Genomic DNA, 14,315 nt, shown 5'->3' with positions numbered 1-14,315 from the left:
CAACGAATTATAAGTAAAATAGCCGACTGCAAGTGCTCGGCATACCACCTGTGCATCAGCTAGTTATTGACAAGCTATTCTGAGTGAACTCAATTCTGTCAACCTCAACCACTAACCCCTTACCCTAACCTTCAGCTCCAATCTATAGTCTTGCGCCACTCAATTACCCACATACTCAGAATCTAATTTTTTCAGATGGACAGACAACGGATGTGAAGTAAAAAAAAAAAAGAAAAGAAAGGCAATCCAGGCGCGATGCACGATAATGGGACGCGTGTGCAAATGCAACTCAGACTCACTCTGACGCAGGCGAGTCCGGCAAGTATGACAGGGATAATATGACGCAGCCTATTCAAGAGCTCTAGGCAGTAAATCTATTGTCAATAGAAGAGAAGAAAAAGAAAGAGGAGATGGAGAAAAGAGCCTGAGCTGTTACCATATTGATCCAAGATACCAGGAAAACACGGACAGGATAGATAGTTTGGGACGGAGTAAGAAACATAGATGAGACAAAGCCCCTAATAATGACTCTATGCCACGGGTTGAGGGGCCTCCGGCGCCTCTGTCGGCTTTTCAGCGACAGCGTTTTCAGCCGGGACATTGCCCTTGTTCTCCTTGGGGTTTGCCCACTTCGGTTCTCTAGCCCATTCGGGCTCCCGCCACGGGCCCATATCACTGTACTCGCATCCTCCCTCGCACTGACAGGTGCCACCGTACTGCTGGGGAAGATTCTCTTTGGGAACTTGCTTCAGCAGCTCGGATTGGTATCCGGAGCCAAGGACATGGATCTTGTTAACAGTGACAGGGTCCAGGAAGCTCTTTACTACGCTGAAAACAGTGCTGAAGCCCCACGGGGCATTTATCAGATACAGTTTTCCAAGTCGCTCGGGATAGTAGTTTTGAGAGACGGCGGAGGTCATTTTGAGATAGCCGTACACGGACGGGGCGCTTGTAATACCAACGCCCTTCAGGTCAATGATACTGCAGCATGTCTCGAGTAGTTTTCCAGCTTTCCGTGAGCATGCGGGCAGACGGGGATCCGCAAGTTTCTCATACTCGGTAACAAGGTTTTTGAGCATGCGTTCGTCGGTAGTGATTTTTTGCAATTCGGCGATGTTAATATTGCCCAGTTTCTCAATATAGACAGGCCGTCCGTCCTGATCATCCATGATATTAGCTAGTGTTCCCCTTACGATGGGCGAGAAGGGGACAGCCTCTAAACTCACCTTGTCCGTTTTGTGGTAGTACTGAGGGTAATACTTGAAGACTTCCGGCTTTTCAGTGTACTCGAAGGTACGTGCAAGGTCATCCGTGCCGAATTCCTTCCTCCACTTTTCGCTTGCAATGAACCTAAGAGTAGAAAACGGGGTTAGCTGAGGATTACAGGAGAAAGAAAGTCACACGAAGGGGTACGGGGAGCATACATGGCTTTAGCTGCGGCAACATCAAACTTTCGAGCTCTTAAGAAGCGAAGCAAAGTGAGAGTGTCCAGCCTCTCCGTGTAGCCCTCCTGCTCAAGTTCGCTCCGGAGCTGCTCTACTTTGGCATCCTGCTCTGGAGTGGTGTGGCCAGGGTGGCCCGGTTGAGGCTCGGGGGCGGTGGTTGGAAAATCATAGTCGTCATACTTAGACGTCTGCTTCTCAGCAGGAGCTGCCATTTTGATAAGAAGCGGGCGTTGTTGTCACGGCTGCAGGTAAGGGCTTTGAGGTCCGGTAGTTCCCCGTGGCCGGTTGATTTGGGGCAGAGATGGAGAGAGTGGAGATGGGCAATAATAAGAGATGGTCTTTCAGCAGCTCTAAGAATGTAGCCACAGGAGAAAGTCCAATTCTTTGAAAAGCCAGAACACTAGGCCAGGAGGCAGAGAATATTTGAAAAGGCAGTGCAAAAAGGAAACGAGAACGAAGAGGGGGGATATACGGTCAAGAATGAGTTGGGCTAGTCAGCTTCAGGAGGGGCTCAAGGCGGTCAACCACAATAATTAATATACTCGTGGCCATCCACGTTGATCAAACGTTCTCAGGAGTAGCGGAGTTGAGAGAATGATTACTATGCAAGCGCATGTCAAAATACTCTCTATATACTCATCAGGAATGTCTTCATGCTATAGCTGCCTCCCTCACGTCATCTTCCAACCCCAGGCCAAAGTCAGCCACCGTGGCGTCGATGCGTCAAGAGTGCCGCCCATCTCTACCTATTGTGCATTTCACCGCTATAACTGGTCGAAGATCACATTCCATGTTAGAGAAGATTGCTGCTGATGTATCATGGCAAAATTGTTCCTCATTATAGCCTGCATAGCAGCGAATACGCTAATTTCGATACATACAATTACATATAACATAAAACAGATAACCGACAGCAACATACAAAAATATAAAAAGGAGAGGGAAACATAAACAGAACTCTGAACGTCATGAAGTAGAGAGCAAAACGTGCAACATCGTTCAACGGGGTATAACGGGTGTAAGGACAAAATAAAATAAATCAGCGGTGGGCTGCTGAACGTGTAAATGTTCTTCCCCGACCAGCGAGATCAGAACCTTCTTACACTGAAAGTGAGGAGCAGCCACACCAAGAATATTGCATCGAACCGGAAAGTCCCGATTGGCAAATGAGAGGCGTCTGTCGTAGAATGTGCCTCGAATTAGGTTGGTTACTGGCTGGAGTGCTGACATGGCCAGTTAAGATGCGGCTTCAAGCGTATGCTAGCACAATGCTGCGGCCCAGCCAGGCCACGCCGTCGAGTTAAAAGTAACATTGTAGGCGCCACGGCGCTGAGAAGAGCCGGTGGCTGAGAATCCAGTCGGCCTCGCCTCCTGGACGCTTGAGCCAACTCGATTTCACTAGCAAAGATAGTGAGAACTTTTGTAGGTCTTGAGAACCTTTACCAGCCCTTCTTGCGCGAGAAGCGTTTGTTCAGGAGCGTAAGCACCTTTGAAACATTGAACTGGACATATTCCAGATCAAGGTCTTCTAAATTGTCCTTCTGCATCTCGAGCAAATCATCGAGCTTGAGATCCAACTCCAAAAGGCCACGGGCACGACCTTTATAGTGCAGACTGATAACGAATGTCCCAGGTAAGGGACTCTTGAACATAAAGTAAATGTTTGCGCGCCGGTTCTCAGGGACGTTGCTCTTGTGAATCACCCCCTCCTTCTCGAGTTGCTGATGGGTAAATTTGTAGGGACCCAATTCTTGCTGCTTCTGCGTTTTCCTTGACTTGCCTTCGGACTGGCTGCGCACGTTCTGCAGGTAAGACTTGTATGTTTCCAACTGACCCACAAGATACGCGTTATGGTCACGAATGGTGGCGTAAACCGACTCCAACTGCCTAGTCTCCTCCATAACTTTCTCCTTCAACGAACCCAAGTGGACGAGTTCCTGTTCGACCTCGTCGCGGAGGAGGCTGAACTCGTCCGACCGATCAATGACCCCCATCTCCTGCAACTGGCTCAGGAGCTCCATAGTGCGAATACCCTTGCGAACCATGACCGCGTCATTCTTCAAAGTCGCGGCGGCTTCAGCAATGCGATCCAGACGAAGAGGACGACGAGCCACGGACGAGTGAGGGGGAAGAGAACGCAGAATTTGAACAAAGGTAGACTTGGCTTCCATAAAGAAAACTTCCTCCTGCGTTATGTCCAGGGCAGAAGTCAAGTCATCCAATGCTGTTTCCCATCGGCTGAACAATGGAACCGTAATAGTTCGGTTTTCTTTCCGTGGTAGCTGTGGAGGAGCCGGGCCCAGTTCCTGCAAGATCTCCTGGAGGTGGGAATGCTGGTCTTGGGCCAGGGCCGCGTTGTGTTTTTCCAGCAAAGCGTGTGTAGCGTACATCTCGTTAAGTGTAATCTGTAGCTCGAGGTCTCGCTTAGACAAGGCAACATAATTGTCCATCTCCAAGCTCTCATAGAAATCCTGCACTTCACAAAGATCAAGCATGAATTTATTGACACGTTCCTTGTTCTGCTGAATGAAAGGCTGCAGTTTGGCCATATATGGTTCCTTTGCATATGACGGCTTGTTGGCTAGGTTTTGGAGCATCTTGGCAATCAAGGTCAAAGTGCGACGAGGTTTTTCCGTCGGTGTGGCGTCGATTAGCATGTACGATCGAGGAGTAACGATAGCCGGGTTGATGAAGCGCAGGAAGAAGAAGCCTCCGATGAGGGTACAGATGGTTTGATCATGAGCGTCTGGGTACTTGCGGCGCGACAGGCTTCGAATTTGCTTGCAAATCCAACGGATACCGTAAGGTGCTTGATTTACCGAATTGATGATGGTTGTAAGGAAAGAGTTCGCAATCTCGGTGAGCTTCTTGAGGCGCGGCGCGATAATGGCCTGCACCTGTGGGTTTTCCGCAGCAACTTCTCCCGTGACGCCACGAGGGAGATGATCGGGGAGCGAGCCCGTCTCTTCTTCGATATCTCTTACCATAGTCTCATAAACCTTCAAAGGGTTGATTTCCAGATCGACGTCGCGCAACTCAATCAGTGCATTGATCTGCTCTGCCAAAACCTGTTTCAAATAACTCTGACCGGGCCCACGTCGGGTGTAGGTGGTCATCATCCGCGAAACAGGAGTGTTTTGTCGCAGAAGGGAGGAGTATTCGGGGGTATTGTCAAACTGGTATGTGAGCACGGACTGAAACATGGTGAGTAGCAGGTGTTCCTCGCGACTCTCGTACTGATTTCCGTAAATGGTGAACATGACCGTTTGGAGGAGCGAATCGATTTCGGACATGGAGACCAATCGGCACAGGTGGGCAATGTGACGCGGTTCTGTCTGGAGAAGGAAAAGAAGGTTGCCATATTTTTGTGTTTTCTCGTCATTGGGGAAGAATCCTTCTTGTGGATCGACCGTATCGTCCAGGCGATTGGCAACTTCATTTTGCTATGATTCTTGTAAGATAATAAAATCACGGGTGGAGCGATTGGTCTGACTTACCTCTTCCAGAGCCATACGGTTCTGAATAAGCAAAGCGATTCGCGAATCCAAGTAACGAACATCCTTTTCCAGTACGAAATTCTTTTTCGATTGAGAGGAGATCTTCGATTTCAGTTCACGTAGGAATTTTTGCGCTAAATCAATAGGTTAAAATAGGCCGGTCTAGTGACATCCCAAGGCAACTAACCTCTAGCCAGGTCATCAGAGATTTCAAGGTCTCTGTCCTTCGCGGACATGGACAGGTAGAGTGCGGTAACGGACATCCGCTTCGATTGACGAAGGGACCGAGTGTCGTGTGATGACATTGTGTTTTGGCGCGCAATCGGTTGAAATGACGAGGAAGAGGAAGTAGACGCTCTAGATGCTGGTTGTAACATTGTCGCAACCGACATTTTGTGAAAGATCGGGTTCGGGCGTTCAAGAAGCGTAGAGCGGCACGCGGAGGGATACTCAGTTCCTGGTGTATCTCGCTAGGCGATGAGCCACCGGGATCACACAATAAATATCCAAGGTCGCCAGTAGAGCTTGGGTGCAATTGCTGAGGATCAACTGCCGGTCATTGACAGGTGAACAATATGGGCCGGGGCCTAGAGGCGATCGGTAAACGGATATATCCCTTACTAGACGCGTTAAAGACCGTCCGAAAACGAAGCAGCGCTTGGACTTGGGGGCGAATGATGAATTGTCAGGTCGCTGGGCGTGGACTGCGAGTCATGGCAAGTCAATTTGCTGAATGAAGAATAAGAAAAGTCAGGCAGAGAATGACGGAGGTTAAAGGACTTGGGTATCGCAATCGGGCAGGACAAGGAAGCGAATAGAAATATCCCCGAGAACGGGTGGAAAATGGAGGACAAGACTGACTCTGAGACTTGAATGGGCGAGAGGCTTGGAATTTGGTGCGCGAGTTTCAGAATGAGGAAGGCCGGGATTGGAGGAAGTCGATCGAGTCGCAGATCAGATACAGAAACCGCCCAGGGGAAACGAAAAGGAGGCAACGATAAGATGGGAACAGCAGGGAATATTAAAGATATAATCGTAATAGCAGACAGCTGAAACAGGGCCGCAGAGGGGTAGATGCGACAAGAGTAGCACAGACTCGACAGGAAGAAAGAAGTGTAGGAATACTAATAATAATAATGATCCCCCAGATGTTAATTAATTCGAGAGGGGGGAGGTTGGTTTTCAGGGAAAGAAAAGAGGGGAGACGCGATCCTTAGTCGGATTGTTGGACTGTTAGTCTGTTAGGGGTGGAGATCCAGCCGTGACTTGCAGACAAAAAGTAAAGAAAGGAGCTGGACACTCTTACGCATCTACCCCGTCTGCTTTCCCGCAGCCAATGCACTCTGCGTAGCAATGATATAATTTACTCTAGCTTGCTATCTTACTTGATTCCTTCTACAGAGTTGCGCAGCGTTGCGCAGTCTCTTTCTCCTAAAATCTCTCGAGTACGTAGTCGTCCGCGTTAACAGTGAAATCAGGAGTCTGCCTCCTCTCCACCTCCACACCACACCACACCACATCGCCTATGGACGACCGCTGTTCCTGACCCATGTTACCTGGCTTTGGTTCAAAACAGTTAGTGGCGCACCCATTCTTGATTTTGGTCCAAGACTGCATTACTACTGCGAGTCTAACAATCCTGTCAGCACTCGCAGAGAGGCTAATTTGAGATACCCTCCCTAAGCGATGCCCGGATGATCGACTTCCGACCTCTGACCTCTTCCTCCCAGAAACTGATGCAAGATGCAAGGGGAATTTCTCACACCCGCCGCAGCCACCTGTTGCACGTATAGAATTTCGGCAAGGCCTGAAGACATCCATATGCTGGCCATGAGATTTTAGCGTCCTTTTACCCCTGGCCCAGTGCGTTCGGCGGCGGCCGGTCAGGCTTGGTTTAATACTTCCGCATCCGGCCATGCTTGCCACAGCCAACCTCCAAAGTTCGGTCGGCGGAGCCACACTGGCCTCTTGCTTCATTTCGCTCGCTGCAGAACGTGGATACCTTCCAGGATGTATGGTGTGACCGCTGCTCGTCTTCTTAGTAGTGGCTCTTAGCCCGCTTGTCGGTTTAGCTTCCGGACCCCCTGGAAGCGAGGGCGGCTCGACGAGGGTAAAGCTTCGACCTCACGGGCCATTTGACTCGATCACCGTCTGTGCATTTGACTTTCGGTGATGCCTATCTCGGTTCCCGGCATTTTCGCAGCTCGCTGCAGCTGGCCGTCTCTGTCAGCCTCCATTTCTCGTGTCATATCTTAGAGTCCCATTCCTCCCGGGTCTCCGAGGCATGCTTGGCTCGCATGGACAAGAATCACAAGGCCAGTTGAGCATGAGTGGACGGATTTGGTGTGGAGGAATCCTGCACTTCTATTGGTGCGCTGCGGCTCATTGAAGGGGCCCACCGTTCTTTTGATAAGAACTGACCTACTTCAACCTTAGCTGCCGTCAACGGTTCTGGCTTACCATTTGGGACTTCAGGATCCCAAAAGCCGTTCAAGTATTCTCCAGGTGCGGATTATGATAATAATGAGCCTGCGAACCTGTTAGAGAGAGATTTATGGTTTCTCTGCGATATCAACCTCGGAATCTTGATCCCTTAACCACACTCAAGATGAAACTTTTCGCCAGACTAGTCAGGTGGGCCACGGTTCCAGTTCCTGATTGCCAAGTTCCAACCCCGCCATGTGCCCGGCCCGCAGGTGCTCATTCTCCTCCCAAATCAGCCTGGTACCTGCGTTGCAATGCCAGGAACCTATCTTTAGGATCCAGGGAATCTCATCGCCCGAACACTAAATCCATCATCTGACTGCGATAATTCTCGTCTTGTTTGCCTTGACTTTTAATTTATGTATTGGCGATGATGGCATGGAACTGATACTACATCACCCTCAGGAACCACGGAGCAATGTTTCAGAAGTCAGCAGACCCTACCATCCCGAGTGGATCGGTGCCGTTGCGACCTCGGAATCCTAAATTAGGCAGTATTCTTCCGAACAGGTTCTCGTTCTACCGCGACTGAGGACATTTCAATCTTGAATTCCGATACCACAGACTCCACGGAATACTTAGTACAAGTGGCACTGCGATCCTCTGCGAAGAATTTGACGGCGCAGCAGCAACAGGCAATGGACAAGGATATGGATCATGATTTACCGCTGAACCGTGGATAAGAATTTGCAAATGAGGATTATCCATCATCAAATTCACAGTCCCACACTGTGATGATATTAGATAGCCAGGCTCACCGTCCTTCCGGCTTCTTTTTAGCGGCGTAAGAACAAGAGCATCCACCTCAGTCTTCATAGCTGCTGTCAGTGCGCTCAGGGGTACGAGCTTAATCGCTTCAATAGCCGTGATCGCCTTCTCCGCTACCCCGCCATTTTTATTACACAGAAACCTAACCGGGAATCTTGCAATTGCAAATACGAGGTCACCCGGACAAGGACGGCCAAGTCTTCCGAATTCCAATTTCTAATTCAGAACTTGTCGATCCGGGGCACAGATTATGCTTGCATTTTCGTCTGACAATTTTTTTGAACTCTGGGAAACCGGATTGGGAGCTCGTCATGTGCCGAATAGATACCGGTGCGTTGCGTATTGATCACATATGGGTCTCACCTGCAATGCTTTCCGGAAGGGTAGAGATGGAGCTTACAATACAATCTCGAGTCAAGTTGCAATAATCAATAGCGTGTTGCCGATGGCGTAATATCTCTCTGTCCTGCGGTTCGCCTGTCTGATTTGTCACCACTTTATCACCTAACTATGACCTCGTTTTCTGTCTCGATCTACAACCTCCACCTGGGGTCAAGCCAGGTCCACTACGGGGGATGGCTCCGGGACCCAAATTGACACTGCTCACTGCATTTGACGCATTATGGCTGGCTCAAGCACACGGCCCTGTGGCTGCGGCGAAGATCAGGGATATACTGGGCAGAAGGGCATCTCTGATGAGGCTGGTTATCTAACTCCCAAGGTAAAGTATAGTAAATCTCTGAGAGAATCCAAAGCCGGGCGAAGTAGGCGATAATACCCGAACTCAAAGCCGTGAGGCAACACATCTACACAGTAACTTCTACTACAATTACAACAACCGTCGCATAAACCCATGTAACATTCGGTCAAGTCTTGGGGACTCCTAGTCTATGCGGCCTCCTCCCTTTCTGCTTAAAATTTGGTTATACATACAGGTTTGCCCGAACCCGCAATCACCAGAAACTAGCTGGCAGAATTAGCATTTTACTCTTTTTCTTCGACCTTGTCATGATTGTCGGCGAATGCGGATATGCCCTGTCTTGACTTTTTCTTTTTTTTATATTTGTAAATGGATTTTTATTAGAGGCTTTATTCGGACCAATAGCAGCTGGCTATAATTTTGCGCAGGAGTTCGCCATGCTAGACCTTCAATGCCTGCCGAATCTACGGAATATATAGCTACGTATAATACTGGCCACTTTTGATATCAACTTAGGGCTAGAGTGATGCAACATGTACCGACTAATTCCTGTCCAATCTCATGTTTCATTCTCCTGCAGATGTACTGGGATGAGACAAGATAAAAGGCTGCAAAAAGCCGAGGTTCAATTTCGACGCTAACAATAAAATCTATCATATCAAGAGCATCATCTCCAGCTTCCACTTAGACAGTCATTGCACTTTCTCTAAATCAATAAAAATGGCCTCTCAGTCCCCCGCTGCTAGAATATATCTCCTCCTCTATAACTCCATCAACGCCCTCCTGTGGCTTCGCATCCTCATCACCGTCCTGAGAGGCTACTCCCAAAACCTCGATGTCATCTCACTACCGACCCTCTACACAGCCCTCGAGCCGCAAGTCCGCTGGACACAGACATTAGCCGTTGCGGAAATATTACATGCTGCGATCGGTGCGCTTAAGATCTAATCCCTGATTGAAACAGGACGAAGCTTGACGTCGGAGATCCATGCATAACTAACGCAAGTCACAGGCCTAACTCGCTCTCCCGTGTTCACAACGTTCACGCAGATTTTCGCGCGGAGCGTGCAAGTTTGGGCGATCAATTACGGCTTTCCGTCTGTGACGGCGTCGTCGCGGGCATACGCAGCTATGCTCCTTGCGTGGTCTGTAGCGGACGCAGTGAGGTATTCTTACTTTGTGGTTTTGTTGGCTGGGATCCATGTGCCTTCCGTGTTGAGGTGGTTGAGGTATGTACTTAGACCTTGTCATCTTAATCATCACGGTCACGATCCACTAACATGGTTCCAGGTACTCCCTGTTTATTATTCTGTATCCGATTGGGATTACAGCCGAGTGGTGGTTGATGTACCGCGCTGCTGGAGTTACGAGTAGTTCTCTTGTAGCGGGGATCTTTTACTTCTGTCTTGGGTTGTATGCACCTGGTGAGTGGACATATTATTTATGTATTTGTTAAGACTGTAGTCTCCGATCCAGCTGACAAGTCAGGCTCGATCATGATGTATTCGTACATGCTTAAGCAGCGGCGAAAGACACTAGCGAAATAGACCGTGCGCAAGCGTTTCCGCAGGCGATAGAGGTCCCGGAGGAGTGAGGGAGTGCCATCGCGGGGTATACTTAAAAGACATCATCAGGTTTAAGGGCCGCACTCATCTGGTATTTTCGCGGTTCTGATATTCATGCTGGTCATTATTAACATGAGTGTTATCAAACGGGACTGAAGGAAACCAGATCTAAGCTGCAAGCGCCAGTACTCGATGCGCTAAGAGCCCCTAGCCAACACCAGGTTTGGACCACGCCCCGTTTCTAACTAGCCTAGCATCTCGAGGATGGCTGCCGGGTTCTGTATAAGGAGATGCAACTAGATCGTTTTGAAGATGGCTAAGAATTGAGCATGTTTTCGTAAATGCTTGAATATCATATCACCGATACCGAGCGCCTCGATTAGATGCAAATATATTGTCGTACACAGTCGTAATATTAGGTATACAAGTTGGTGTAAGGGGTCCGTCAATGTCTTGTTTAGTGAGCGGAGTGAAAATCGAGTGATAGGAGGCATAGAGCAGGACACAAGAAGCTCAAGACGATTCAATGCCGGCTTAAAAACACCAGCTACATTATCAAACTCGCCGACACTTCGGCGAGGTTGGCGGCTGGTGTCATGACCGCCGATTGTACTCAGCGTCTGTCTCCGGTGTGTTCTTCCGCGCTTCTTCTAGCATTGTATCAATACCTCGTTCCTTGAGCGTTTTCTGTGTATGATAATAAGTCAGTTTCATGCTTTTGTTTCCCCAAGACCGTTGCGCAAAATCCAGGTTGGGTGGCAAACATACAGTCAAACAGGACTTGTACTTGGCGAAGAGTTCTTCGCATTCATTAGAGCCTGTGTTGCCACGGAGGTACTCTTTTAGGAATTAGTTAGAGCTTCTCATAATGAGATTAAGAGGTAATGGAGCATACTCTCGCTGTACCACTTCAGAAAGCAAGTGTCGTATTTCCTGGGCGGATCGCGAGTTAGCTTTGCCTTCATAATGTGGGCGACTCTCGCTGCGCACTCTTTGAGATCGTTGCACTCGGGCGCTATAGAAGCTGCCATGTTGGCTTGAATTGAATAGACGTGCTGGATGGCAAGTAAAGGCGATATTGATAGCCCGGTAAGAGGGACGAACGTCAGTGAGTATTAGCAAAGGCCAGCAGAATCTCGGGGAAGTTCCGGAGATCCGCTTCAAAGAGAAGGCGGTCAGCTGTTGCAGAGAAATTTCTCAACTCCGCCTACCTTTTCTTTCACGGGACTTGACTCTCACCAGAGCTTTGTTTCTCGACTTTATTCGAGAAACCGGCATTCAGCAGGATCCATCAATATGGATCCTTCCACTGGATTTGCACCGTTCCAAGAACGGGTGCAAACGTCCCTCATGGATGTTACCCGTACGGTTGGAGCGCTGGCCGTGAACGATCTCAACTTCCACCGAACTTCAAGCGCAAATGTCTCTGAGGGGCTGGATGAGGAAAGCGGCCGACTGTTGTCGCTGACATCATCGCTTCTGAAAGCAGCCACTGCTGGCACCGATATTTCCGCGCCGGTACTCTCGGACGAGGATTCAATTGAGGACAATTGGAGGGGCATTGTGGATGTGATAGATGCGCTTTTAGAAAGGGCGGACGCGTGCTTGGATGAATTCACAGGCGTCATCAAAAAATTGAGTCCGTCGCAGGATAAGGAAGCAGAGGCGAGGGGTGCTGCGGCTTCGAATATGAGGAGGGCGCAGAATTTCCCGACAATCTACGACTATGGCCCGTCAAAGATTCCTAAGCCTCAGCTCCAATTCGAACATCAGGTCGATCCTACAGATACATCGCCTTTCACACCTCTGCTGAAGACGAAACCGCATGCTATAGAGTCGTTGGAGCAGTCGCTGACACCTTCAACTGACGCGCCTCACGGATATCGTAACCCGTATGAGACGGAGATCCGTGCTGCAAAGTACCCAAGCTCTGTCTATACCGCATCGCCCCCGATTGACTATCTGCCCTTTGAGACGACAGCTGCGACTTTCGTGGATACTTTGGACGGTGTGAAAGAGATGCTGGCGGAACTGAAATCCGCGCGCGAGATCGCAATTGATTTGGAACATCATGATGTACATTCTTATCACGGCCTTGTCTCGCTGATGCAGATCAGCACCCGCGAGAAGGACTGGGTGGTGGATACGCTGAAGCCATGGAGGGAGGAGCTGCAAATGCTGAACGAGGTGTTTGCAGACCCTAACATATTGAAACTCTTTCACGGATCGAGCATGGATATTATCTGGCTGCAACGCGACCTTGGGCTCTATGTTGTTGGGATGTTTGACACATATCATGCAGCCTGTGCGCTCAACTACCCGAAGAAGAGCTTGAAGTATCTGCTGCAGAAGTTTGTCAATTTTGAAGCCGATAAACAGTACCAGATGGCCGACTGGCGGATTCGACCGCTTCCATCTGGTATGTTTAACTATGCTCGCTCCGACACCCATTATCTCCTCTACATCTACGACAATCTTCGTAACGAGCTGTTGGCGAATTCTACGCCCGAGGACAACCTTGTGGATTATGTCCTGGAAAAGTCGAAGACCGAAGCGTTGCAGCGCTATGAGCGCCCTGTTTACGATGCAGCTACAGGGCAAGGCGCGGGTGGCTGGTACGATCTGATGACGCGCAGCCCGGCTATCCTCAACAGCGAGCAGTTCGCTGTCCTCAAGGCCGTGCACGAATGGCGCGACAGGGTAGCTCGGGAGGAGGACGAAGGTGTACAATGCGTTTTCCCCAAGCACATACTTTTCCGAGTCGCCCAAGCGATGCCTCAAGATCTAGGTACATTGTTCCGTACGATGTCCCCTATGACGCCGATTACAAAAGATCGCGCGCCGGACCTTCTCCAAGTCATCAAAGCAGCAAAGGCTGAAGGTGCCACCGGACCTGAGTGGCGCGACATCTATGTCAAACCCACCAGAGCTCCCCCACAAGCAGATGCTCCTCCATCGCCTCCCACCGCACAAGATGGGTCTTTCCCTACCGCTTCTCGCTACGAGACCTCGCAGTTTTGGGGCGCTGTGCTGGATACTCAGACACCTCCTCTTTCTCCGGAGTACTCTCTTGTAGCATCGGCAGAAGCCCTTCGCCTCTCTCTCCCTATACCGCCTATGCCGAGAACAGTCGCTGAAGTCCGGGTTGCGCAACCACCCAAACCTACATCTCCCACCCCAGCACCCAAAAAGGAGGAAGAAGAAGACAAGAACAAGATCTTCACTGTCAAAGAGCTCGGCGGGCCACGCAAGCGCAAAGCTGCGCCACAACCTCCTGCGGAAGTCGAAACTTCCTCACCATCGGAAGAGCCCCAAGCCGAGCTTGACCTTGACGAGATCCCCATCGAAATCGGTTCACCCCCGTCCAAGAAACAACGTCGGAAGGAGAAGCGCGAAAAGAAGAAGAAAGAGAAGCAAAACCAGTCCCAGACTGCAGAAGACTCAACACCGTTCAACTACGACACGGCGGATTCTATTCTCAACGCCAATCCTCAACCTACGTCTGGTCTTCCATCCAAACGCCCGTTCGATCCATACAAGAAGGCGCTCGAGGCTCCTCGGACTGGGGTTAAAAAGGAGAAGAAAGAATTGCCTGGACGGAGCTTTACTTTCAGGTAGACTAGTTAGAAAACCCTTGGGCATTAAAAGACAAGGTCACAAAAGTGCCACGAATGCATAGCGATACCCGGTCTTCGTCTGAAGGAAGACTAGTTTCTTTAATTCGCACCTCCGGTCCTGCCACTGTACGGTGTATTAAGTCCTCTGATGGTCGCTTCGCTCAGGATGGGCGACTACATGAAAATCCATTAATCTAGCATTTCAACGCCACAACACACCACTATATAACCAGCGAGAT

General features: G+C 49.7%; 6 protein-coding genes across 6 annotated transcripts; 2 read left to right on the top strand and 4 right to left on the bottom strand.

The window, feature by feature from the left end:
* Positions 1 to 23: 23 nt before the first annotated feature.
* On the bottom strand, positions 24 to 1,924 carry BDW70DRAFT_129728 (SEC14 family lipid-binding protein). Its single transcript, XM_073735671.1, has 3 exons — positions 1,425 to 1,924; positions 1,227 to 1,350; positions 24 to 1,157 (listed from the first exon to the last, which is right to left on the bottom strand). Exons 1-3 carry the CDS (start codon positions 1,655 to 1,657, stop codon positions 531 to 533), a joined length of 984 nt encoding a protein of 327 aa, XP_073599091.1. The 5' UTR covers positions 1,658 to 1,924; the 3' UTR covers positions 24 to 530.
* An 855-nt stretch (positions 1,925 to 2,779) lies between these two features.
* On the bottom strand, positions 2,780 to 5,536 carry BDW70DRAFT_108266 (Ras GTPase activating protein IRA2). Its single transcript, XM_073734461.1, has 3 exons — positions 5,130 to 5,536; positions 4,943 to 5,076; positions 2,780 to 4,888 (listed from the first exon to the last, which is right to left on the bottom strand). The coding sequence occupies exons 1-3, from the start codon at positions 5,332 to 5,334 to the stop codon at positions 2,885 to 2,887; spliced, it is 2,343 nt and encodes a 780-aa protein (XP_073599090.1). The 5' UTR covers positions 5,335 to 5,536; the 3' UTR covers positions 2,780 to 2,884.
* A 2,114-nt stretch (positions 5,537 to 7,650) lies between these two features.
* BDW70DRAFT_129725 (uncharacterized protein) lies at positions 7,651 to 8,777 on the bottom strand. The gene has a single exon (XM_073735670.1). It carries the CDS (start codon positions 8,240 to 8,242, stop codon positions 7,946 to 7,948), a length of 297 nt encoding a protein of 98 aa, XP_073599089.1. The 5' UTR covers positions 8,243 to 8,777; the 3' UTR covers positions 7,651 to 7,945.
* Positions 8,778 to 9,556: 779 nt separating this feature from the next.
* BDW70DRAFT_108251 (putative membrane protein) lies at positions 9,557 to 10,598 on the top strand. The gene is made up of 4 exons (XM_073734460.1): positions 9,557 to 9,825; positions 9,907 to 10,123; positions 10,185 to 10,318; positions 10,383 to 10,598. Exons 1-4 carry the CDS (start codon positions 9,615 to 9,617, stop codon positions 10,439 to 10,441), a joined length of 621 nt encoding a protein of 206 aa, XP_073599088.1. The 5' UTR covers positions 9,557 to 9,614; the 3' UTR covers positions 10,442 to 10,598.
* A 455-nt stretch (positions 10,599 to 11,053) lies between these two features.
* On the bottom strand, positions 11,054 to 11,490 carry BDW70DRAFT_156935 (uncharacterized protein; the record flags this gene model as incomplete). Its single annotated transcript, XM_073740268.1, has 4 exons — positions 11,054 to 11,146; positions 11,228 to 11,298; positions 11,355 to 11,392; positions 11,450 to 11,490. The coding sequence occupies 4 exons, from the start codon at positions 11,488 to 11,490 to the stop codon at positions 11,054 to 11,056; spliced, it is 243 nt and encodes an 80-aa protein (XP_073599087.1).
* A 223-nt stretch (positions 11,491 to 11,713) lies between these two features.
* BDW70DRAFT_129723 (exosome nuclease subunit RRP6) lies at positions 11,714 to 14,186 on the top strand. The gene has a single exon (XM_073735669.1). It carries the CDS (start codon positions 11,756 to 11,758, stop codon positions 14,075 to 14,077), a length of 2,322 nt encoding a protein of 773 aa, XP_073599086.1. The 5' UTR covers positions 11,714 to 11,755; the 3' UTR covers positions 14,078 to 14,186.
* Positions 14,187 to 14,315: the final 129 nt, after the last annotated feature.

The sequence above is a fragment of the Aspergillus foveolatus genome, assembly GCF_047715535.1.
Source record: "Aspergillus foveolatus strain CBS 279.81 unplaced genomic scaffold BDW70scaffold_7, whole genome shotgun sequence".
Taxonomy (NCBI): Eukaryota; Fungi; Ascomycota; class Eurotiomycetes; order Eurotiales; family Aspergillaceae; genus Aspergillus; species Aspergillus foveolatus.
Note: the sequence above shows the minus strand (reverse complement) of the source record. Positions and strands in the feature narration are given on the sequence as shown.